Raw genomic sequence first — 22,906 nt, forward strand, 5'->3', positions numbered from 1 at the left:
GTGGACTTACCGGAGTTTTGAACTTTTGTGCTTAGAAGCTATTCTCCTAGGATAGAATGAAAACTCGAGCAAATAGATAAATAAAAAAGGCGCGGAGAAGAATAGTTATACGTAGTCCTTTCCGGATCTACCTTTTTGTGTGAACAAATAACAAACAGAAAACACTCATTACTGAGCAGCATTCAAGTTATGTTCTATGATTCAGCAACCAAACTTTTGGTGAAATAGTGACCAGGGTAGTAATTTTATTCCTGGTGATTCGACAGCAGCGTGGAAACAACTGAGACGAGAGAGTAAATAAGCTAAAACGCGCAATAATTCTCCAAAATTCGATGAAATAAAATTATATGAAACGGCGTCAAGATATTCGTTCGATGAAATGGCGTGCGATGAAAGAGTGTTCGATGAAACGGCGTTCGATGAAACGGCATTCGATGAAACGGCGTTCGATGAAATGTCCGGTACCCGTTGATGTCTTTTATTTTTTTAGGACCTTAACAGTTGATTTTATTGGGTACCAGACATTTCATCGAATGCCGTTTCATCGAACATGGTGGCACAACAGTTAGCGTGAATCGAACGTACCGGCGTGTTTCGGCCATTCCAAAGTTTAAAGCGATTTCGAATCGCTTTAACAAATGTCCAGCAGGACGAACAAGAAATATTAAGTAGAGATAGAGAAAAAAAATAAATTACGGTCTCGGAGAGGTTGGAGATATTATAGATAAAGCGAGTAGGCAGAAGAGCTGGTTGATGTTACACATTTTTGAAAAACCGGAGACGACGGACGAAAAAGGGGACAACACACAGAACGTCTCCGGTTTTTCAAACGTGTGGAGATATTATACTTCGTTGAATCGGGTAAAGCCGACGCTACGAGCTAATGGAACCAATTTCGGTTTGCAAATGAACGATGAAATGTAAATAACCCCACGACCAAGAGGCTACATGGTCGCTCCAGCATCTTTGACAGCGTTATGTGCCAATGAAGTGTGTTCACAGTCCTTTCCTTCGATATTGTGCGCTGGCCGGTCGAATCTACGCTGATAATCGTAAAATGAGTCAGAAGCCTGCTGCACAGTATCCGCTCCAATTGACCCGCACTGACGCCTTCCAGATTAGGGTTCGTCATTGACGCCTGCCGGATTCGGCGTTTGAGTCATCGGCAGCTCGCCGCGCGCGCGCTTCTTTCGACGAAAATGTCCTCAATTTTCTGCGCCAGCATGACACGAACGACGAGATTGTGGCGCATGTATCTTCGACGAACTCATTTTTGAGTTAAATAAAATCGCGGTCTATCGACAATCACGACGTTGGAGATTTCTCGCGAGCGCTTGAGTGAACCCGTTAATCATCGTGTAATCACAAACATGAGACGAGGTTTGACGAGCCAAATACGTGAAGGGTGACAGGTTCGGGATACCTTAGTGAAGACATAAATGTCGAGGAATAATGCGATAAACCGACGTACTACACGAGACGTGAAAACAAATTCACAACTCTGCCTTAAAAGTATCGCAAGGTTTCAGACGAAACGACTCGCTAACCTCGTGGCGCGCGACGCCCCGCGTCGCTCCTCCTCGCAATATGCTCGCCAAGAGCAAGAAAACAAAAAAAAAAAAAAAAAACAAAAAAAAACATCATCAAGGGCTTTGATTTTTGTACGACGACGGGCGTAACCCGCGGACCGTTACTCCACCGTCGCTGTACAACAACAACGTCGTTCCCTCCTGGCGTCCTTCACAAGGCAAACTGGCGCTTCGGCGCGACTAGACGTCGCAGCAGCTCCTCCAAGGATATTATCCGCGAGGCCAGCGGTGTTTCCACGTCGCTAGCAAACGGTACAAGTAGCAACGCTTCGTCCAGCGTTGCCGGCCGTACCGCGTAATGCCGGAGATTCGCGCCGCTAATAATTACATCGTACGAAAGTCGGTCTGTGTCGACGCTCTCTGCGGGCGTCTTCGTCGTATGCCGGTATATCGGAACGCCGAAAGTCGAAACGCCGATTCCCCTTTCGAAGGGCCGCCATGTTTTGGAGGTGCATGTGGAACATGACAGCGCACAAAGGACGAGGACAAACGAAAGGAACACGGGAGACACGCAAGGCACGCGAGCGCCGACTCGGAACTGTAATATAATACGCGTAAAAGAACGAAAGAAAGAGCGTGGACGTGCACTTTGAGCACGCTATAATAGAGCCACCGAATAAGCTAAGCTTCGGAGTCAACGACGCTTCGTCCATCTTCTTGCTGCTCTAGAGTTGCTCAAAGCAGTCCGCTACGGAGAACAAAGGGTAGCCGAGTTTCCTCGGCGGCCGCTTGTGCAGTGCACTATGGGCACCAATATGGCGGCGCCCGGCCCCCCTAAAGGCGCATTCACACCGGCGATGTAAGCGTCCGGCGCGTAAACGCGGATCCAGATTTTTTTTTTTTTTTTTTGTGAGGATGTGTTGACGTTGCTTTTCTAATCCCTCTAATCCAATCGAACGCAGAAGGCGCACCGTGACGCTGCAGTTTTAGTTTTGTGCAGGGATTCCACACCTGCTCTCCAACAGGAGAAATCAGACCTTCCAAGCGCCTGCCCGTAGACAAGTTCAGCTAATCTTTTTCAAGGCAGCGAGATCGTCCAGCTTGCAGTCGGATAAGCCACACGGGCACTCAAGATGCCATCAAACCGTTAAAAAAAAAAAAAAATAGAAAACAAACAAGTGCAGCAGATCCAACAAATGCAAAGCTTTGGAAGCTGTAAGCACCTCCTTCAAGCAAGCACGTGTCTTGAGCGTGGTATGGCAGGACGACAGATGTGCACTTAGCAGATAAAGCGAAAAAAGAAAGACCGCAGTATAAGGAAGGAGGACAGGTAGACTAACCTCTTCACTGCACGTGCACTGCGAGTGTTCGTCGTGGTTTCCGCAGTGGGTTTATTTCATTGTTTGCCGTAACTGAGTGTCGCCTCTGTGGCACACGCGACGTGCAATGTAAAGTTGTTGTTGAGAGAGTTTTTTCTTTTTTTTTCCTCCCCTGTTTCCAATTTTTGGAGCTTAGTATGATCATTGCTGCCGGCGTAACCAACGCACACTTGGCACGTTTCGACGTTGATATGTAATACAAGTGTGCCGGAAAACGGATGTTTTTTTTTTTTACTGTAATTTTTTTTGACGTTTGAAGTTTATTAACGATTGCCGCCGTTTGAGCAAACGGGCAATTGCTGCGTGGAATTGTTTGTTCAAAGTCCCCGTCCTGTGTCGGGACATAGTGACGTTCGTGGTCTAGAGGTAATCGTGTGTTGACATGGTTTTTATGGAGATTGTGAGAGATAAGCAGGGCACCGTGTTTTGGGGGGTTTCTTCTTCTTCGAAACGGGAAGCTTGTTTTTCCGGGGCTTAGATTTTTTTTTCTTTTTGGTTTTGGTTCGGTGTTTTTTAATCTCCATTTTCAATGTCGAAAAAAAAAAAAAAATCTCGGTGTTTATGTTGAATAAACAGGGACACGGGCGTCCACTTTTCGTTTTTTTTTTCTTTTTGGAAACATACGCTTGGAAGAAACATACAAAACAAAAACTTGAGTATTATTAAAAGTAGGAGTCGAGGAAGGGGGCGTGGTTCCCAAAGACGCTTAGAATCTCGGTTTATCGGCTTTCCCCCGAGCTTGATAAAACCGGCTGTTCGGGGTTTATCTGTAGCTACCGATAAAACGACGGAACCCTCACTGGTCAGCTATGGTGTGGAATGGGCGTTTTTCGCGCCAAAAAACAAAAAAACTGCAGCAATTTTTCTCACCCGGACGCGCGAGTTCATGCCTTGAACTTCGGAGCGCTCCGGCGACGAAGAGGTTATAAAAGGAAGTTATGTATATAAAAGAAAAAAAGGAAATAACGACATAAAAAGACCTTTCTCTCCATTTCGGGAAAGGGGTATGTCGCATTCTTCGGCGAAAAAGAGGGGTGAGGGGAATTCCGTAGACGCAGAAGCATTCGCGCCGAGAAAACGAGTTCACGGAAAAAGATGCTCGGACGCCGCGAACTGCTGGGAGCCGCTCAGTCAGCTCAGTGACCTTCCCGCGCGCGCGCAAACGGACCGACCCTAGCGCCACATTGCGCCGCCGGGGAGAAGCGCGGGAAATGAACGAAGGAACGAAAGAATACACGAGGAGAAAAAAAAAAAAGAAATAAAAAAGCCCGCGCGCGCGGAGTGCACATAGCGTACATTCCGCAAAGAAGCCCGGCGCGTGAGAGCGCTCCAACGCGCGCCTTTTTCCTACTACGTCACTGTGCGCGGGTTTTTTTGTGTACACCCTCTCCCACCTCTCCATTGGTCGCCGCGACGCGCGCTCCCATTGGCGCCTCGGTGTCGCCGACGTCACGAAGCGCGTGACGTCGCGTTTCCCCGCCAGCCGCAGCACGCAGGCGCTGCTTCCGCGGCGCGTCGCGCGCGCACTTGCTGAAAAGTAGTGCCGACTTTTCATACTTCGCGTTGGGTTCTCCAAGTTAGAAAACGTGTCGACTCAATTCAAAATGGGGAAAGTATTTTGATAATAATAAATTCAACCAGTTATTTGTAGTTTAGACGAGGATAGCGCGTTGTTTCTGCGACGCTTGTCGCTGAAATTCCACACTGGCGTCAGGAGGCGCGGAGGGATACCAGAGCACGAGCCAGACGCCCTTCTCCGTTGATATTTATCAGAAGAGCGCGGGACGCTCACGATTCATAGTGGGCTGCGTTGCGAGTGATGGTGGTTCGTTGCGCTTGCTTCCGCTAAGTCAAAACAAACCCGTCGCTGGTACGCGCGCCCCAAACCTCGCAAGAGGTCGTGTGTGGTGTGGTGTGTTCTCCGCGCACTCGCTTGGATTACCGTCAGCTACCACGGATCTCCGTGCTGTGTTGTGTCCCAGTCAGGATTACACTGCTATGGTCGGACGACGCATAGCCATGCTGCTGGAACGCCATGGTAAATACAACGGCCGCCTCTTTGCGCGCGCTGTTTTTGTCCGGTGCTACGTTCGCTCGAGAACAAGCTGCTTTCCCACGATCCCTGGATGCTTATCGTGGACTTGCTACGCGTTTACGCAGGCCACGCAGGCACAGAGAAGTCCAACTCCTTCGAGAAGAACTATCGGGTCGGAGCGCTCTTGGGCAAGGGCGGCTTCGGTACCGTCTACGCTGGGACGCGAAACAGAGACAATTTGGCGGTGAGTTTTTCTCTTCCCTCTCAAGCCAAGTTTTGTTCTTCGGAGAGAATTTTAGTTCCTTTTCGACGAACAATCAAGTTCGTTGGCGTGTATCTTTGGGGCAGCGAGCCCAAACACAATTCGTGAGAGCTCTTCCTTCCCGTAGCGACGCGCTCGGAGCTCGCCCCGCTCTCCGGGCCGAAGCGGAACTGGCGTCGGTTGGGGGAAGGAGGGGCTCTGTTTTGAAAGTGCGGAATTCGACCGTTGCTGGTCGGGGCCGTTCACCCGTCTGATCTTTTCGGGGGTTGCCCCTGTTTTTGTCTTTGCAGGTCGCCATCAAACACGTCTCTCGGGAGAAGGTGACCGAATGGGCCACGGTGAGTTTTCATTCCGATCGTATATTTCGCGAACGGTTCCCTGTTTTGGCGGCGCGTCTGTGTTTTGGAAGCGAGCTCTACTTTCCGTTGTAGCAGACGACGGAGCGTGAGATTGTTTTGGTTTCGCCGCGCTGGCCGACCAATAGCGTCGGCCCGTAGCAGACTATGCTGGAGCGCGCAGAAAAAGCAGACGACGAGGCGAGCGGCGCGTTGTGTTGCGAGGGTAAAGACTCCGCATAAAAACAAAACGAAAAAAAGCGCATGAGAAGAAAAAAAAAAATGTCGGCGGTCGGTCGGTTTTGTCGGGTCGACGAAGTTCCCGGGCGTCCGTTGGCTTCGCCGTGGAATGCCGCCGACCTGGTTAGAGGCGCCCGTTCTTTTTGGGGGAGGAAGGCTGGAGAAGGCCGTCGCCGGCGCTAAAGCGGCGACGGCTTCCTTTTATTATACATCTTTTCTCTATGCCTTCTCTCCCGCTACGCTCTCTGCAGCAACCTAGATGCACTCTCCGACTCTCTGCGTGCCGCCATGTTGTGCCGCCGCCGCCACCACCGCGTCCTTTTTTTTTTTCTCCGCGTCCCCTCCGTCCGCGCACGCGGCGTTATGTCGGGGTTCGCTACGAATGGCTTCCCAATCGTGGACGGGCTGTGCGTTGCGAGCGCGCGAGGAGGGCGCGCATTGTTCGTTTGCTCGGCAGAAAAAAAGACGTCTGTTCAAGGGCCGCCGTAGCGGCGCCTCCGTTGCGGCCGATTGTCTAGGAGGACGCCACTGGAATCGATGCGTACTCTAACGTCTGATGCCCGCGCGCGCCTTGTGCGTTGTTTCCGCGCAATACGTCGCGCGACGGCGGAACCAAAACAATGACGTATTGTGTCTTCCTGTGTGTGCGCAGCTGAACGGTCAGCGGGTGCCGCTCGAGATCAACCTGCTGCTCAAGGTGTCCCACGTACCCGGCGTCATCCGTCTCCTCGACTGGTACGAGCGGCCCGATTCCTTTATCCTCATCATGGAGCGGCCAGAGTCCGTCAAGGACCTTTTCGACTACATCACCGAGAAGGGAGTGCTCGAGGAGACGCTGTCCAGGCTCTTCTTCAAACAAATCGTTGAGTGCGTGCTGGCCTGTCACGAAGCCGGAGTCATCCACCGCGACATCAAGGACGAGAACATTCTCGTGAACCTCAAGACTCTCTCCGTGAACCTGATCGACTTCGGCTCCGGTCACTACCTCCGCGACGGGCTCTACACAGACTTTGACGGTGAGTCTTCTCGCAGTTCTCTCTCTGGCGTCCGTGTGAACTGTAACCGCTCCGTATCGTGTTGTCATTTCGTTCCGCCAGTCTTCGCTGACGTCGGTGTTCCGCCTAGAGGTTTTTGCGCCAGATTCAAACGTTACCCGTTGGAGGCTCGGGTGGTGACTTTCTGTGGAATGCATCGCAGCCGCCGCGCTATGACATTCACTATGAATGCCAGCTTCGGGTCGATCTATTATCGATTCGTCGGCGTTTACGGAAATGTGCTCGCTTGTTTGGCGTTTTAAGGTGCGGGTTTTCTGGACAAGAGCTAGTTATTGGTGTGAGACCGAAAAAAAAAAATGCGCCTGGTATTGAACTCATTTCCAGTGGAGCACTCTACCACCTGAGCCACCAGTCTAAGAAAAGGGGAAAAGCTTGCAATTTTAAGGTTATGGAGGGCTGTTCGCGCCTGTGTGTAATCTGTTTTTAACTTGCCGAAACGTGCTTTTTTTCACAAATACAAGAAAGGTCTTCCACGTGGTTTCGAACGCACGTGGTACGCCTCCTGGCATGGGTGCATTTTCTTTTTTCTTTGTTTGAGGTGACGCAATCTGGAAGGAGCGTCCCGCATTTTAAACGGGACGATTGCGCAAGGCGAGACGAGCACCACGCCGTTTTCCTTCCACGTGTTCCCGGATATTCGGAACTTTTCACGGTAGCGTCGCCTGTAACTTCGCCTGTCTCACGCTATATTCACTGAATGAATGGAGGATGCTAACGGCTATACCCTCATAACGGACAATAGCTGGTGCCAAAAATCTGAAGAACAAAAAAAAATACCGACAGTATGGGAACTGCGGAAGGGTCCATTGGGTCCGCCTCCAGCGCTGGCTTCGCGCCTTCATAACGCATTATGTAACCAGCACGAATCTTGTTTATATAAATACATTGAAGTATTATCACAGCAGATAGCGACCATTATCTCGGAATTTTCAAAAGGGACAACCTGCTGTTGTCAGGAGTGGTAACCTTTATGCGTTAGTATATGGTTGCGAATTAATATGTCGGTGGTGTAATTCATCCCTATGTAATTGCAAAGGATGCTAAGGAGCGAATCGTGTTTTAGTCGAAATTGCGAGCTTTTCCCGCAGTGACAGCACTACTCTTGACAGACGATAGTGGTGAAAGTAACAGCAGACGACGGAAATTAAGCAAGAAGGGTGAATTTTCCGTTTTGGCGAGGACTCTCGTCTGCTGTTCACGAAAACCATAGCAGACGGCTGTTACAAATTTTGTGTTTCGGCAATTGTTGCTACAACGGCAGACGACGGAACTTACCTGGCAGACAAGCTATTGTTAGGACACATTGCAAAAGGTAGAAAGTTAAAACATTTAGGTTTCGGCTTCTATGTTTTCCAGCTCAGACAATCGCAGACGACGCAAGTTGCCGGAGACGCCGACTCTTGCTTTAGACACATTTCAGAAAGTAGGGGGTTCTTTGTTTTCAGCTACTACAATAGATTGCAGCTTAGAAACGGTAGCAGACGGCACAAGTTGCCGACCGAGCCTGTCAACATTTCCAGAAGTGGGCTAAGCACGAGTTTAGCGGCCATGAGAGTCGTCTGCTTACAGGGACAATAGCAGACGACACAAGTTGCCGAGAGTCGTCTGCTATGCTTTAGACGCAATCTTTTTACAAAGGGGATGTAAAAGAAAAGCCCCTTGTTTTGAGCTCCGGTTGATGCCGGCCGGGCGACCTCTGTGCCCGCCGCGGGTCGGTTGACGACGCCGGCATGTCGGGGACTATTTGGAGGGTCGCGCGGAGCCGTCTGCCGCCGCTCCGGCCGGAGAGTCACCCGAAATAGCGGGGGAATCTCGGCGCCAGTCTCCGGTACGGCTGGGTGACTCGCGGCTTCACTTGTACCAGAAGGAGGAGGTTCCGTTATCCGACCCGCATTCCCCTCCATGCTGACTTGGAAAGCAAAACAGTTGGAAAAAGCGTCGGCGTCTTCTTTCTCGAAAACTTGTGATTTCAATTACCGAATCGGGGGAAACCACTGCTATAGTAACAAATTGGTCGCAATTTTTTTGTTTTTACCCATGTATGCAGCCTGTAGTGTGATAACCAATATGGCTGGGTAATAGATCTTTCGGTTTCTGACGAACGGTGTGGCGTTTTGTGTGCAGGCACCCGCGTGTACAGTCCTCCGGAATGGATCCAGCGCAGCCGTTACAACGGCCGTGCCGCCACAGTCTGGTCCCTTGGCATCCTCCTGTACGACATGGTGTGCGGAGATATCCCCTTCGAGCGCGACGAGCAGATCCTCCGTGCTGAGGTCCACTTCCGCCGGAAGCTCTCGCCCAGTGAGTACACTCTCTACCCCCTTTTGTAGAGCCTCTGTACAACCGTACGCACGTAGGATGGACTTGTATTGTTGGGGGATCCCAGATCTGGTGTCTACGGCTGTGCGAGACTAGCAGTTGTGCCCCTTCATACCTTTTTCTACAACAAGGCGAATGGGGTTGTGCACAGTGCCTGAACGGTTTCCCCCCTCTCGCCCCGCAGTGTGCGAGGACCTGATCCGCCGGTGCCTGTCGCTTTCGCCGTCTGCGCGCCCCACCCTGGAGGAGATCCTCGAGCACGAGTGGATGCTTGCGGACGACCTCAAGAGCACGGTTTCGGACGGCATCCCCGTACGGTGCGCCCGCGGGGAGCAGACCTCGGTGGACCAGAACTCCACAGGAAGCCACGACAGCATTTGATGATCACGCCCCCCTAGAAGCACCAATTTTTTCATCCACTCCTCCCCCGCCTCACCATTTCATCGAGAGAGAGAACCATTTGCCCGGGACCGCACGGCTGCCGGGCGCCAAACACCCGGCAACGCCTTTCCAAACGTCTGAATGTGTCTTCTCGTCGGTCGGCGGACTCGGGCCTGTGTCGGTGGTGCAGACACGACGCAACAGTCTTCCCCGACGGATGCTGCAGCACAACCACTACCACGAAGCCATCAATGCAACTTTCTTAGAATCTCTTTTTTTTTTATTATTACACAAAGTGTGTGTGGACAGACTGACGTTGAAAGGAACCGCGGAACACTGGGAAACTTTTCGACGATGGACGAGGAGCGAGGAGGCAAAGCAACCCCCTTGCCGAGGACTGCCTCTCGTAGCTGTGATATGACGAACGTGTCTGAAAATACCAGCCTGCCCGTGTTGCTGCTTCCGGCGAGTGTCTTCTCCCGCGTTTGCCGTGCGGTCTCTCGTTCCCGTGTATTTATTTCTCTGCATGTACATAGGTTTCCCCACCCACCCTCGAACTCTGCCCTTATCCCCCAACATCCCACCATTACGAGCATTTGAAGTGCCAGCATTTTGCCGGGAACGGCCACATTCAGTGTACATAGCAGTGGCATCATTTGCATTCGTTCTGTTCGACGGAGGCCATTAGTTTTGCGTGTGCGTGCGATTTCATTGCCCTCACACATACGTATGCACACGTGCAAGCTTTTGGAAGGTATTTACAGAGGGGTGTCTTCTCTTAAGTTATTGTTCCACCAAGGTGGCTAGAACCACCGCTGGGTAAACTTTCCAAACCCCCTTCTCTCATATGTGGCCGCGATGTTTTCCTAATTTATGTTTTTGCGTTGGCATCATTTTTTTTTTTCAAAGTCTTGTGTTTTTTTAGTGTTTTAATGTTCTTTTTTTAGTTTTGAAGTGTACATTGCTTGTACAGTCAGTCACACCAGAGAAGAGGTATTTTTATATAAAAAAGATTTAAAATAAAATCTTGTACTGGCAATTTCACTTGTGTGTTTCCTGCTTTGGCCTGCCCAGGCCTTGGCTACACTTCAGTTTTGCAAGTCCAAACATTGGAAAGTTGCAGCCCTTGAATTAGTCATTTAGGGGGTTGTGTACCGGGCCACCTTCTTATATAAGCAGCTGTGGTGCAGTTTATTTTATTGGTTTCACAGATGCAAAAGTGAATGGATAAATGCATTCTTCCAGAGGTTCGTCCTTGAAGAAAAGGTCATAGTCCCATTTTCACAGGGACAAAGCTTTTAGGTGCTGGGGCAATACCTCCAGATCCTAGTGTTAATTCTGCCGATAATGTGTCGAGTGCGATCACTTCTAGCTGCTAAGCTAATCCAAGGTAAAGGGCAGGAAGAAAAAAAGTGCACAACACTTTTCCTGAGCAAGCACGGCACCGCCAGTGCACCGTTTCCCTACCTTGCAGATATTTATCCGCAGCCAAGTTTTTGGTAGCAACGCCATCTGCAAAAGTGCGCTATCCGGAAATACTAGACAGCAGAAGGTCAATCTCGGGTTTTCGAAGCCCCGGACAGGAAGGGAGCGAAAGGGAATAAAGCCATGGGCGCCATGAAACCGAGACGACAGATCGATAATGCCCGGTGGTAGGGGGGAGCGCCCACCGCGCATGCGCGCCGCTCTCCTCCTCTCCCCTTCGGTTTCGTCTGCTACCGGTCTGCCGTGTCGGGGGTTGGTGGCGACCCTGGCGGCGGCGTCCTCAACGACGGACGGACGGCGAGGCGTGGCATACCTTCTTCGCAGACCATAGCCGCCTCTGCGGCACGGCTGGTCGCATTCGCCCGGGCGAGAAGCGACGGCGTACGGTTACCGCTCATTCACACTGTAAGCGGATCCGCGTTCGCAAAGCGGTTGCGATCGCGGATCCGCTTCCAGTGCGAATGAACGGTTAGACGTGCAATATGCGAGCTGCTTTCATGAAGCGCGCCACCGAAGAATGGGCCGACGTTCCTGAAGCGCCTTTCGCATCGAGGCAGTCTACAGGGCATTTCTGAGCGGTATTCTGGCCTAAAAAGTTTACTATCAATAAACCGATGAAGTGAGTGAGATCAAACTCTTCAGAAAGGTGTCTAGGAGGTGCATTTACCAAACCAAAACTTTATAAATTTAAACTGAAGAAAAAGAAAAACCGTCTGGTTGACGCAGTTACAGATGGCACAACACTAGGCAAAAATGTGAAAGCTTCTTTGAGATTAACAGTCGAAAACAGATCCAGTAGATCCGAGCGTGGGTGGTTCCATCTGTGCGTAGCAACATTCATCCAGAGCGCGTTTGCCGTTTTGCTCCTCGTACAGAGTAAAAAAAAAGAAAAGTATTTTTGAGGCTTAATATTGTTCCCCTGAAATTCACACTTATGAAATTTGAGTATGATAAACTCACCACTTACGGTCACCTTTGTGAAAAGTTTCGATGCGCTTCGTTCATCTTTTTATTTATACGACCTTTTTTTACGGCCGAACAGCGCTCGGAAACACACTGTCGGTTGTAGGGTGTGCACACATATGCAACGCTGTACAAATAGGGGAGGGCCGTACGTCGAGGGGTACGTAGTTAAGTTGTAAAACTGTAATGATGAACCGCACTTTTGGCCAGCAGTCTCGTTATTTAATGATGCTGAAGGGCCCTTGCCACCGATAGTCTAAACTGCGTTCATCGCCTGCGGATGCAGGTGCAAAGGGTAGCGCCCCGGGAGGCAGTTTGAATTCTTCCGGCCGACTCCGCCGGTAAAAAGCAGCTGACACTGCCAACGTAGGGGTCTATAACCGCTCGAGAATCCTCTTCTAGAGAAGACTCGCATCGCTGTAAGGTCTAAGCAGTCCTGGCATGCCAGAAGGAGAAGGGGGGATGGTGCCAAGCAACCTTCTTCCGAAATCTCCGGTCTCAAGTGTTTGGGCAGAGAACGTGCGTGGACACTATGGAGGCTGGCACGAGCCCATCGCTCGAGAGCCTGCTATGGTTTCCAGTATGTTCATTATGACTTCAGAACCTCTGGAAACTAGGGTGCCTCAATGACCTTCTGTTTAGAGTGATGCCACCCTTTGTAGTACCCGATGCCGACAGCACGCGCTCACGGGGAAAATACAAAGAAATCGACGAAAACAAAATGTCGCCATAGCACAGTCAGCGCCACAGACGCGTGCAGGGACACGCTCTTTCACGCGCTTCTGAACAAAAAATAAATGTAAAAGTGGGAACAAAATGGCGAGATGTCTCCACCCTAAGCAAAGCGCACATGAAGGCACCCTACTGGAAACATGGTTTCGAGAAGAGGCGGAGTAGATATGCTTGTTTTGTTCTTGCTGAGCTGACGATGTTGCTCGTGCGGATGGTCGAGGAGGTGTCGAGTTGGAGGAGCGTGATGGACGCTTCGTGATACCAACAGTGCAAACTGTTCATTTACAGCGAAGTATGCACACGAATACTTTACTACAAGCGATGCATTTGATTCTCTATGTACGAAGCAAGGGGTTTCCCGGTGGACTCGTTTCGGGGTCAAGATCCCAGCCGTAAAGACGCCCTTTCTCGCCTTCCTCTGCTTTCCCCTAACGACACTTTTTCATTGTTGTCAGTAGATACTTTTACCTTAAAAAACAAAATAACCCCCCCCCCCCCTAAAAAAAAAAAAAAAAAGATTAAAGCTGTTTAAAACTTCCTATAAAGCGCGAGACAAATGGACGGCAGAATCGTCCGATCCGACCTCCGATCCGACAGTCTGAACGCCGCTCCGAATCGCCACACGCGACAGTTTGAGACACGCTTCCGACCTTGCATGCGACACGACGATCCGTTCGGCTCCGCCCAGGAGATCCAAGCACTCCAGCGGAGGTCCGCGTTCACAGATCTCTGGTCCCAGATTGACGGTTAAGCGCCGTTCACACTCTTTCAACCGAGTACGACCGAGAGAGACGAGACCGGTTTTTAATCCTCTTGCGACTTCTTAGGACCAGCTCCGCAGCAGCGCGAACGGTCCTAAGAAGTCGCAAGAGGATTAAAAACCGGTCTGGTCTCTCTCGGTCGTACTCGGTCGCAAGAGTGTGAACGGGCCTTGAGGCTCACACGAGCGAAGTTAGAAGCTCGTTCGCGTTAGCGCGTCCATTCTTTGCCGGGGCCATCTTTCTCGAATGGGTCAGCGGGATCCACGCGTCCGGCTTCCCGTCGCCCGTCCCGTCTTGTTCGTCCCGACAGACCCGGTACGTCATCATGACGTTCGCGCTAGCTGTGCTGTCATTGGCTGGACGCATCCGACAATCCGTCCGCCGTGCGAAACTATCTGGCGCGTTGGACGCACGTCGGATCGCCGATCCGACGTCTGAAGCGACCAAATTTTTCGGATCAGGCAGTCGTACTGCCGGATCGGACGTCGGATCGGATGGTTTTTACGCGCATGTGTCTCGCGCTTAACGCCGAATTAGAGCGCAGCTCTTGAGGAGGAGGAGGAGAAGGTACGGAGAGGGGGCTATGCCCCTCCTGCTCGCCCCCATTTAGAGAAAAATTTTAATCTAAAATTAGCGGAAAATTTTTCGCTAAATTTAGCGGGGAAAATTTTCCGCTAGATTTAGCGGGAAAAATTCCGCTAGAGGAAATTTTTCCGCTAAATTTGGCGGGGAAAATTTCCGATAAATTTAGCGGGGAAATTTACCCATCACGCACCGCGCGGCTACGCCGATGCCGCTCAAGCCGGAAACGGGCGCCTAGGAGCTGCTCTCTAAAATTAATTCATTAACCTCGGAAAAGAATATATATTTTGGCCAAATATTTGGGTTACTATTTCAGCGGCGTTCGTTGGTGTGTTTAGCAAATTTCCAGGCAAATCGGGGACTATGAAGGAAACGCCGGAGTACACGTTAAAGTTTGATTTGTTTCCCGGGAGGTGATATCAGAAAGATCGCTGAGAAGCATGAAATGTCTGTGCCGAGGACAGGGTGAATTATTTCTTTTCCTCGGCGTCTCGCTTGAGTCGGTAGTAGATGTACGCTGTCACTTTAATATATCTAGTGGTTCTCCGTGTCTACCGACAAAAAGAAACAGCTAACCAACTAAAACAATAAGAACTAAGCCCTGGATGGATGGATGTTATTGGCTATACCCTTTGTAGCGGGCGGTAGCTTGCGCCACCTACCAGCGTACCCGCCAACGTTGTCCCTGGATGCTTACGAAAGAAGGCGTCTACGCGGCAAAAGACATTAGGGGCAAAATGAGGCGGAGAATCACGGCTCACGTTGTGTACAGACTTTCACGTACATATTTTAACGGCTTCTATATAATTTTAAACGATACTGCGTTTCACGCAGGACTTTAAAGATAAAGATCTCTGCCAACTTTCTTTAAAATGCTGTTTGCGATTGCACTTTTTTCCATGTTGTCCTTTTAGTACGCACGGCCACGCGACTCTATCGCAAGGGTCAGCGACGTCGGCCAGCATGATGCAGCGTCTCGCGCTGCGATGCGTCAACCTCCCAGCGAGCACGGGACCGCGGTGGCGCGTCGGAGGGGGGCCCATTTTCGCGATTCCCGCGTCACGCGCCCACAGCCGTATCCGTCGCTCCGCGGGTCGCCTCTCTCCGTTCGGCGACAAGTCACCCAAGACCCGGCGCCGGCGGCGGCCTCCGCACGCGTTGACGCCGCCAACGAGTCTCTTTGGACCCGGGCCTACTTGGCACCGCGCAGACCTGTCTGTCTCGAAAACGAGAACGGGAAGAGGAGGGGGGGGGACAAGTGCACGATGGCCTCCCTCCCCGCTTCCTCCTCCCTTGGAGTCCCTGACACTGGCTCAGCACTTGTACACTCTGCTCTGCAGGGCGTCCTTCTTTCGACGAGCGCGGGAGAGCCGGCTAACCTTTGTTCCACTCGGTCTTTAACACATTGGGAGTCCTTGAGGACTCAAACGCAGTTCTACTCTCCGACCGGTGGTGCTCAAGACTGGAGCAGTGACTCCCTTTGGGTGCAGGTTAAGGCGATGACCATTGTCCCTTTTGCATAGACGCTTTACACACGCGCCAAATTACAGCCGCCATTGCTGACCTTCTCTTGTCTTACCGAGATGCCGAGCAACTGAAAGGGTAGTTGACGATCCTCTAGAAAGGCCGATGCTTTGGAAAAGGACACAGTTGAATCTAATGTGGCAATAACCTGGCCTGCTATGGTAAAGATGAAGTGAAATAAACGAAATAAGAGGAAACAAAAACGGAAGGTCAGTTATGGCGGCGTCCATACACAGCTGCTGCAAAGCGTCTATAGGTCTACCGGGCCTGGCGTCTTCTCCATGTTGCTTGTGGTGTCTCGTCTATTTTAGCGCTGTTACGATTTTTTTTATCATTGAAACATCTGTAGCAAGTTGTAGGTACGGCACTGGTAATAAAGGAACTATTTATTTACATTAGTTACAGTAGCTATGAATGAACGTTGTCACCTTCGCTGGGACGCCACCAGACGAGAATCAAGCGCGCCGCTTCTCCTTGTTCTTCATCCGTGGTTGCTGCGGTTGCCACACAAAGGGCATTCGTCGACTAATTACGCGGACAACGTTCGCTAAACGACAGTTACCACACGATACTCGAGGACAGCTGAACCAGAAGAGGTGAAGAGCGCGCGTGCGCAGGTTTGATGGGCGTTCAAGATGCACACGTGCGCTTTGACCTGACAGCCACAGAAACTTGTCCAAAGGTGAGTGTGGTAAATGTGGCTGCAGTTAAGCCTGCTCGTGTAACGATGCTATATTGGTTTTCTGGCAGCCACAGAAGAACTTAATTCTCGAGACTTTGATAATTTTATAAATATAGTGTCGAGAGATGTTGTATAGACATGTCGATGCCACTGTCTGCAAAACTCTCGCTGAGTAATCGTTACAGGTCTTTAGAAAGTTTCAGTATATCGTTCCGATCACACACTATCGACGCCTTTGCGCATGCACCGTGTACTCATCGGATATCGTAATCGGAAGTAGGTATCGGAGCGATCTGCTAAAACACTATTTTGTTAGAATAAAACGTTCGAAGGCAGTATACCGTTACGCATGGGTTGAAGCTCCATTTGGAACTGCACTCTCTGCCGGTTGCCTCAGCTAACGTCAGTAGGGGAGCTTTTTGGGGACGTGTAACATATATGCTAGCAACATGGCTTAGTATACAGGGTGTTCTTTTTAAGCTTTACAGATTTGTTAAGGAAAAAGCCGTGAAAACTACACTTATGTGGTTTGTGCAGGTGAGTTATATACGGCCAGGTGGACATAGTATAGGAGGCTAATCGTAATGATCAGTCGGCTAATTAAGAAAAATTTGTTCATTAACTTTTTAATCAGTGAAAATAGACATATGGTTTCAATTAAAAGCTGGATGAGTCATCGAACACCATTGAATCAGCTCTTCTTAGAAGGATATGGCAGATGCAGCATTTTACGGCGTTCTGGAAAAAACGCTCACTTTGGCCGCGGTTCTAGGTTTCGGTTTCTTATCGGAGCGCATCTTTGCGCCCGCGGTCCTGCTCCCTGGTGGTTGCGGCGCGAGCCACACCCCTACCTCCCTCGTAGGATGGAGGGAAGTAGGGCACACGTATTTGCGTGTTGCGCGTCTCGGCCACTGGGGAGAAGGACTGCGGGCGCAGAGCACGTGTCGTAGAGATGCGCTCCGATACGAAACCGAAACTTCAAAACCGGTCCAAGTTGCGCGTTTTTACGGAACGCCGTAAAATGCTGCCCCTGCTGCCTTATATCCTTCTAACAAGGGTTGATTAAGTAGTTTTCGATTACACCCAGCAAGTTTCTAATTGGAGCCTTATGTCTTTTTTCACAAATAAAAAGTTAACGAAGAAATAATACTTAATTAGTCGACTGATCGTTGTGATTAGCCCTTCTACTATGTCCCCTTGGCCGTATAACTCACCTGCACAAACCGCATGTATGTAGCTTTCATATCTCTTACTAAACAAATCTGTTAAGATAAAAAAAAATAGCCAGTATATTGCCGCTTATTTGATACTGTGGTTACATATCTCATCATCGTTGAAGTTATACGCGCTTGAACCGACATACAGGTGAATACCAGCGTCGCGCCATTTCTTTCTGTCTTGCGCAACCGTGCGATTTTGCAGCTTTTCATCGGAATCTGGGTTGGGCCGCACAACATTGCAGACATCAAATGGCCGTGTTATCAACCGCGGGTACACAATGCGGGGAGCAAGTCGTCTGCTTCCTGCGCAAAAGTCGCGGTGAGGCCAGTACGACGCCAAGCTTTGAATGGTGTTGATTGAAAGGATAGCGGGTAGACAACAAAGCAGACGCCTTGAGGTAGCTACTCACAATTTTTTTTTCTTTAATCAGCCAATCAGAGCTTAGCGTTGTGACGTCATCGCATCCCCTGTGCAGGAAGCAGACGCAGACGACACAAGGTGCCGTCTGCTGAAAGCAGACAGCAGACGACACAAGGTGCCGTCTGCTGAAAGAAGACAGCAGACGACACAAGGTGCCGTCTGCTGAAAGAAGACAGCAGACGACACAAGGTGCCGTCTGCTGTCTGCTTTTAGCTCGAGCACAGCGTTTGCTCGAGCTAAAAGCATTGATCTCTTTTGTAATAGGTTGGATAGCGTATCGGGAGTCCGACGGTGACACTGCCGGCGGCCATTGCTTGACACCATGTAAAGGCCCGACCACACTAGCGCGAACGGCGCCGCCGGGCGGCGCCGCCGGGCGGCACCGCCGTCCGGCGTCCCAACGCGAGGAGTCCACATTGGCCTCCGTTTTGCAGGCGTCACGTGACAGCACTAGATCCCGCGATCGCGCCTCCCGTCGGATTTCCCGCTCTTTCGTCGTCTGCTCTTCGTTAGATTCTTCCGTTCCGCACTCGCTGTCTAGACGGTAGGAGTTCATAATGACCTGGTGATCAGCGTGAATGTGATTATCCTAGCCTGCTCGTTGATCTTGCGACGTCGCCGCGCTCTGAAGGGAAGGAGGTGCAGGTTTAGGGTCCGGCCGAGTTGGTTCTACCGAAGGACAGTACAGGTCTGGCGCGCCGACGTGGCTTTGCTGCCCCGGAGGCGCGCCAGAGATGAAGGCTACTCTCGAAAGCGTCACCAAATCAACACGACATCCGTCACAACAGAGACGACATGCAACAAGTGCCACGGAGAAACTCACTTGTAATTCCGAATTCCTCTCCTATAATTTCCCAGCGGTTAGTTTCAAGGAACCGCTCCGTTGGGGAAGGCATCGGGGGGAAATAGGGGGAGCAGACGACACGAAACACGTCCTTCGCTTCGAGACGCGCCGAGGACCGGCTTGAGCGTTGCCATGGCATCGCGACGTCACTATCTACGCCACATCCCATTGGCTCCTCGCTTCTGCGGCGTGCGGCGTTCAGCTCTGAACCGCGCAAGGAGCGGTTGGGTGTGCGGCGCCGCACGTCGTGACGTTGAAGCCGAAAACTGGTTTCCGCCGGCAACCGGCAGCGACGACCGTCGCGCCGCAGGCCTCCGAAACGCCAATGTGGTCGTGCCTTAAGACATGGAAGTCTATGGAAGGAATGAACAAAAATGAACATTTTGAAGTTCTTGTGAAGTTTATCATAGAGAAACTTTTGAGGTTTCCCAGAAATAGTAAGACAGAATTTGTGATCGTCAGTAACTCTTGAGAATGTCATTAAATTACACAAACAGCTTACTAATCTCTGTTGTCTGCTGCCTTTGACGGAATTCGTCTGCTCCACTGTTTCCCATCGTTGTCGTCATGCTTCGAAACCCCCGTTTTTGCTTAAGATGACTCGGAACAGGAACACGGGTTCTTATGAGAATATTCTAAATATGCGGAGGGCAAGTTCGTCTGTTTCTTGCGCAGGGGGTAGCGGTGACGTCAGAACGCCGAGCCCTGATTGGCTGATCGCGACCCCCTATCTGAGCGTCGTCTGCTCCTTTGCAACGTCGTCTGCTCGCAACGTCGTCTAAGTCTGTCTCACCTTTCCTGCGACTTTCGGAAGTGCAGAGACCAGAGGCCAGATTCTCAAAGCGAACTTACGACGAAAAAAATGCGTACGACAAATTTGAGAGAAAATCCGTATTCTCGAAACGAAATTGTCGTAACTTTTGCGCAGGTTACGGCAAAATCCTACGACAGCTCCGAAGCTGTCTTACGCACTTTCTACGATCAAATTAACATGGCCGACAACGTCGCTCGGTCGCGACGACCCAATGGACATTTATTTTTCTACCTGCTCTTCTTGCGCGTCCCGACTTCAAGCAGCAAGAAAAAAATGAAGAAGTACTTGAAACCGACCACGACGAACATGAACGCTGGATCCACAGACACCCGAAAAAGGCAACAAAGGCGACTATCCCACCGACCAAGCGAGCTCGGCAGAATATATAGGCCTAGCAGGCACTCCGACCCGTTCCGGCGCAGCATTGCTCAGACGGTCCTTGGCCAAGACCGTCTGCCCACGACCGGCTGGCTTGCTGAATGGAATATGCCCGCGCGACCCTTGTGGACCCTCCCCGTATGAATAGTTTGATAGCTGAACTAAATTTCAGAGGTCAACCGATTCCCCTTATCATCACGATCACCTTGTTTTCCCAGGCAGCGGTGACGAACGCTGTCGTCGAAAAGGGACTCCTCGATTCTATCTCCTTGTTTTGTGTGATATAGAGCTCGAATAAACGCCGTAAGGATTACCTTCGGAACACGGTATGTACACTTTGTTATTAGTATGCCATTTTTAACTGTCGAGCTGTGTCAGTTTGTGGGAGCTACGCGATGCCGGTCCAACCTTTCTTTGCCGAGTGTCACGTTAGTATCGAGTTGCAATCGTAGAAGATCGGTCCCGAAGCGCTCACCAAAACGCAGTCTGAATCCAGCACTTCGATCAAACGCACGCGTCCGCTCCGAGTGTGAACAGGTATTTACGCGACTCTTGCTGACACTCTCGTAGTTCAAACGTATCTTTTTTAACGTAGGCTCACTCCTGCATTTCCGAGGCCGCGAGAAACGCCGCGGCGGTTTGTTTCCTTCTACGTCGCTTTGCAAACGACTGGCACGGGGCTTTTACCAACGATGATAGTTGTGTTGACTTCGTAGCGATCGAGTTTGTAGCAGTCAACGAAGCGTTTAAATCGTGTTAGCGTCAATATACCACTGCACGGACACGAACCCCAGACAAGCGGTGGTGGAAAGGTCGCCCGTGTTTATGAGAATCAGCTTGAACACTACACATTTACACACAGACAGGACAGGACATACACAGAGCTGTCTGTCAACGAGACGTTAGCCTGTGTTTGTTATTAAATATCCACGTGCTCCGAACTATATGCCTAGCTCTCTAATTGGTTGTTCGTTCTGCCGAAGACGCCGTTGGCATAGCAACAGCACCGGAAGTCATCGTTTCTCCGTAAGGAGTCGTAACTTTCCTCCTCTCACTTAAGAACGCGTTTGTGAATACCGTTTTCGCCTCATCTTACGATGATCGTAACTTTACGAACTTCTTAGTTAAGTTGTCGTAGGTAAGAGGTTTTTTATGAATCTGGCCTCAGATTCACAAAACAATCTTACGCCAAAAATGTGCGTAAGACAAAACTTAAGAACAAATTTGTATTCACGAAACGAAATTTTCGTAAGTTTCGCGCAGGTTACGACGAAATCCTACGGCAGCTCCGAAGCTGTCTTTGATCAAATCAGCATGGCCGACAGCGTCGCGGTCGCGACGACCCACGGACGTTTATTTTTCTACCTGCGCTTCTGACGCGTCCCGACTTCAAGCAGCAACAAAAAATTAAGAAGTACTTGAAACAGACCACGACGAACAAGAACGCTGGATCCACACACACCCGGGAAAAGCTCCAACGACCACGATTCCACCGAACGCGACCAAACGAGCTGGGCAGTTAGGCCTAGCAGGCACTCCGCGACTCGGCGACCGTCTACCCACGACCGGCTGGCGTGCTGAATGGAATATGCCCGCGCGACCCTTGTGAACCTTTCCCGTATTATACTTTGATCGCTAACCTCAATTTTAGATTAAGAGGTCAATTTCTACCTCTTGTTATCTCCTTGCTTCCCGAGGCAACGGTGACTCTCGCCGGTGAAAAAGCGGTGAATTTCCTACAGACGCAGGAAAGGTAAAGCAGTCATCGCTTTGACTAGCAGACGACGTTAACTGCGCCAACCCGCCGACGCCGTTAAAGAGTGAGGGGTCTCGCCGCTCACGAATGGTGGGGAAAAGTATTTGGGAGGGAACTTGCGGACACTAACACACTCACTCTCGGTTCTAAGCAAACAAACCTCGGCGCCCCGGGACACCTCGCCAGTGAGTCCTTTGACTTCCCTCTTTGATCCGCGTCTGCTAGTTGTTATACAGAAACAACGTACTGCTCGAATTATTTCGTCTGCCCTCTCTTAAAGGCGAAGTCGAGTTCGCTCCGAAAGTCGTAGGAAAGGCAAGACAGACGCAGACGACGTTGCGAGCAGACGACGTTGCAAAGGAGCAGACGACGCTCAGATAGGGGGTCGCGATCAGCCAATCAGGGCTCGGCGTTCTGACGTCACCGCTTATTCCTTTCTCATGCGCAGAAGACGAAAATGAGCCCACTTGCGAGGCGTATAGAAGTTGCTCTAGCGAGCAAGAGTAGATTCGACATCGTCTGCTTTGATTTGGAAACAAAGATGATGTTTCAAACGCTATCTGTAACCCTTCGTAAGTAAAAATGTAGAAGTGAGCGTGGCATCGAAGCAAACCTTTCTGGCTGCTTGCATGACGGCGTGGCTCCCATTGGCTGCTCGTGGGGATCGTGGAAGAACTCAAGGGAGGATAGAAAGTTTCCTCTAACACTTTAGTCTAGAAAGTATTGACATCACAACCCAAAATTTTTTCGCCATTCCTAGAAGACTTGATCTAAGTTTCGTCGTCCAAAATAGATAACAAATGAGAGAAATGTCACCCTTTCACGTTTTCACCATAGGGTCCAACGAGTTTGCTGGTATCAAGCAATGGCCGCCAGTGGTCCAGCTCGACCCCAGCAAAACAAGCCTCGATCCGCGGTCCAATATACATCTGTGGTTAAAACTAAAAAGTTGGGAAATTGGGCCGAATGATGACGACGATGATGATTTATTACTAATAACCACTTTATTTTAGATGAAAACACGTGCTGGCCAACAAAAGCAAGGTTGCTTGTATCTGTGACCAGGACACCAGGAAGCGATATACGCATTATTATACAATCTAATGTAAACAAATCAATATAAGCGAAACAAATCACGAAAAAAGGGAACGACAACAATGGGCTTACGTAATCATCAATGCGAAAACAATGGACGCCATTCTCGTAGAT

The 22,906-nt window shown here is 50.4% G+C and overlaps 1 protein-coding gene across 1 annotated transcript; it reads left to right on the forward strand.

Annotated features, from left to right (window-relative positions):
• The first annotated feature begins 4,389 nt into the window (after positions 1 to 4,389).
• Positions 4,390 to 10,574, forward strand: LOC8028983 (serine/threonine-protein kinase pim-3). Its single transcript, XM_029982715.4, has 6 exons — positions 4,390 to 4,946; positions 5,069 to 5,187; positions 5,496 to 5,543; positions 6,433 to 6,796; positions 8,960 to 9,136; positions 9,339 to 10,574. The coding sequence occupies exons 1-6, from the start codon at positions 4,907 to 4,909 to the stop codon at positions 9,533 to 9,535; spliced, it is 945 nt and encodes a 314-aa protein (XP_029838575.1). The 5' UTR covers positions 4,390 to 4,906; the 3' UTR covers positions 9,536 to 10,574.
• The last annotated feature ends 12,332 nt before the right edge of the window (positions 10,575 to 22,906 follow it).

This window comes from Ixodes scapularis, unplaced genomic scaffold, assembly GCF_016920785.2.
Source record: "Ixodes scapularis isolate PalLabHiFi unplaced genomic scaffold, ASM1692078v2 PGA_scaffold8__174_contigs__length_109621045, whole genome shotgun sequence".
Lineage (NCBI taxonomy): Eukaryota > Metazoa > Arthropoda > Arachnida > Ixodida > Ixodidae > Ixodes > Ixodes scapularis.

Bases quoted from the DNA above. Each gene is read 5' to 3' on its own strand.
- LOC8028983 (XM_029982715.4), top strand. From the start codon at position 4,907: ATGGTCGGACGACGCATAGCCATGCTGCTGGAACGCCATG. The intron at 5,188-5,495 runs GTGAGTTTTTCT...TTGTCTTTGCAG, and splicing joins GAAACAGAGACAATTTGGCG to GTCGCCATCAAACACGTCTC. The intron at 9,137-9,338 runs GTGAGTACACTC...CTCGCCCCGCAG, and splicing joins CCGCCGGAAGCTCTCGCCCA to TGTGCGAGGACCTGATCCGC.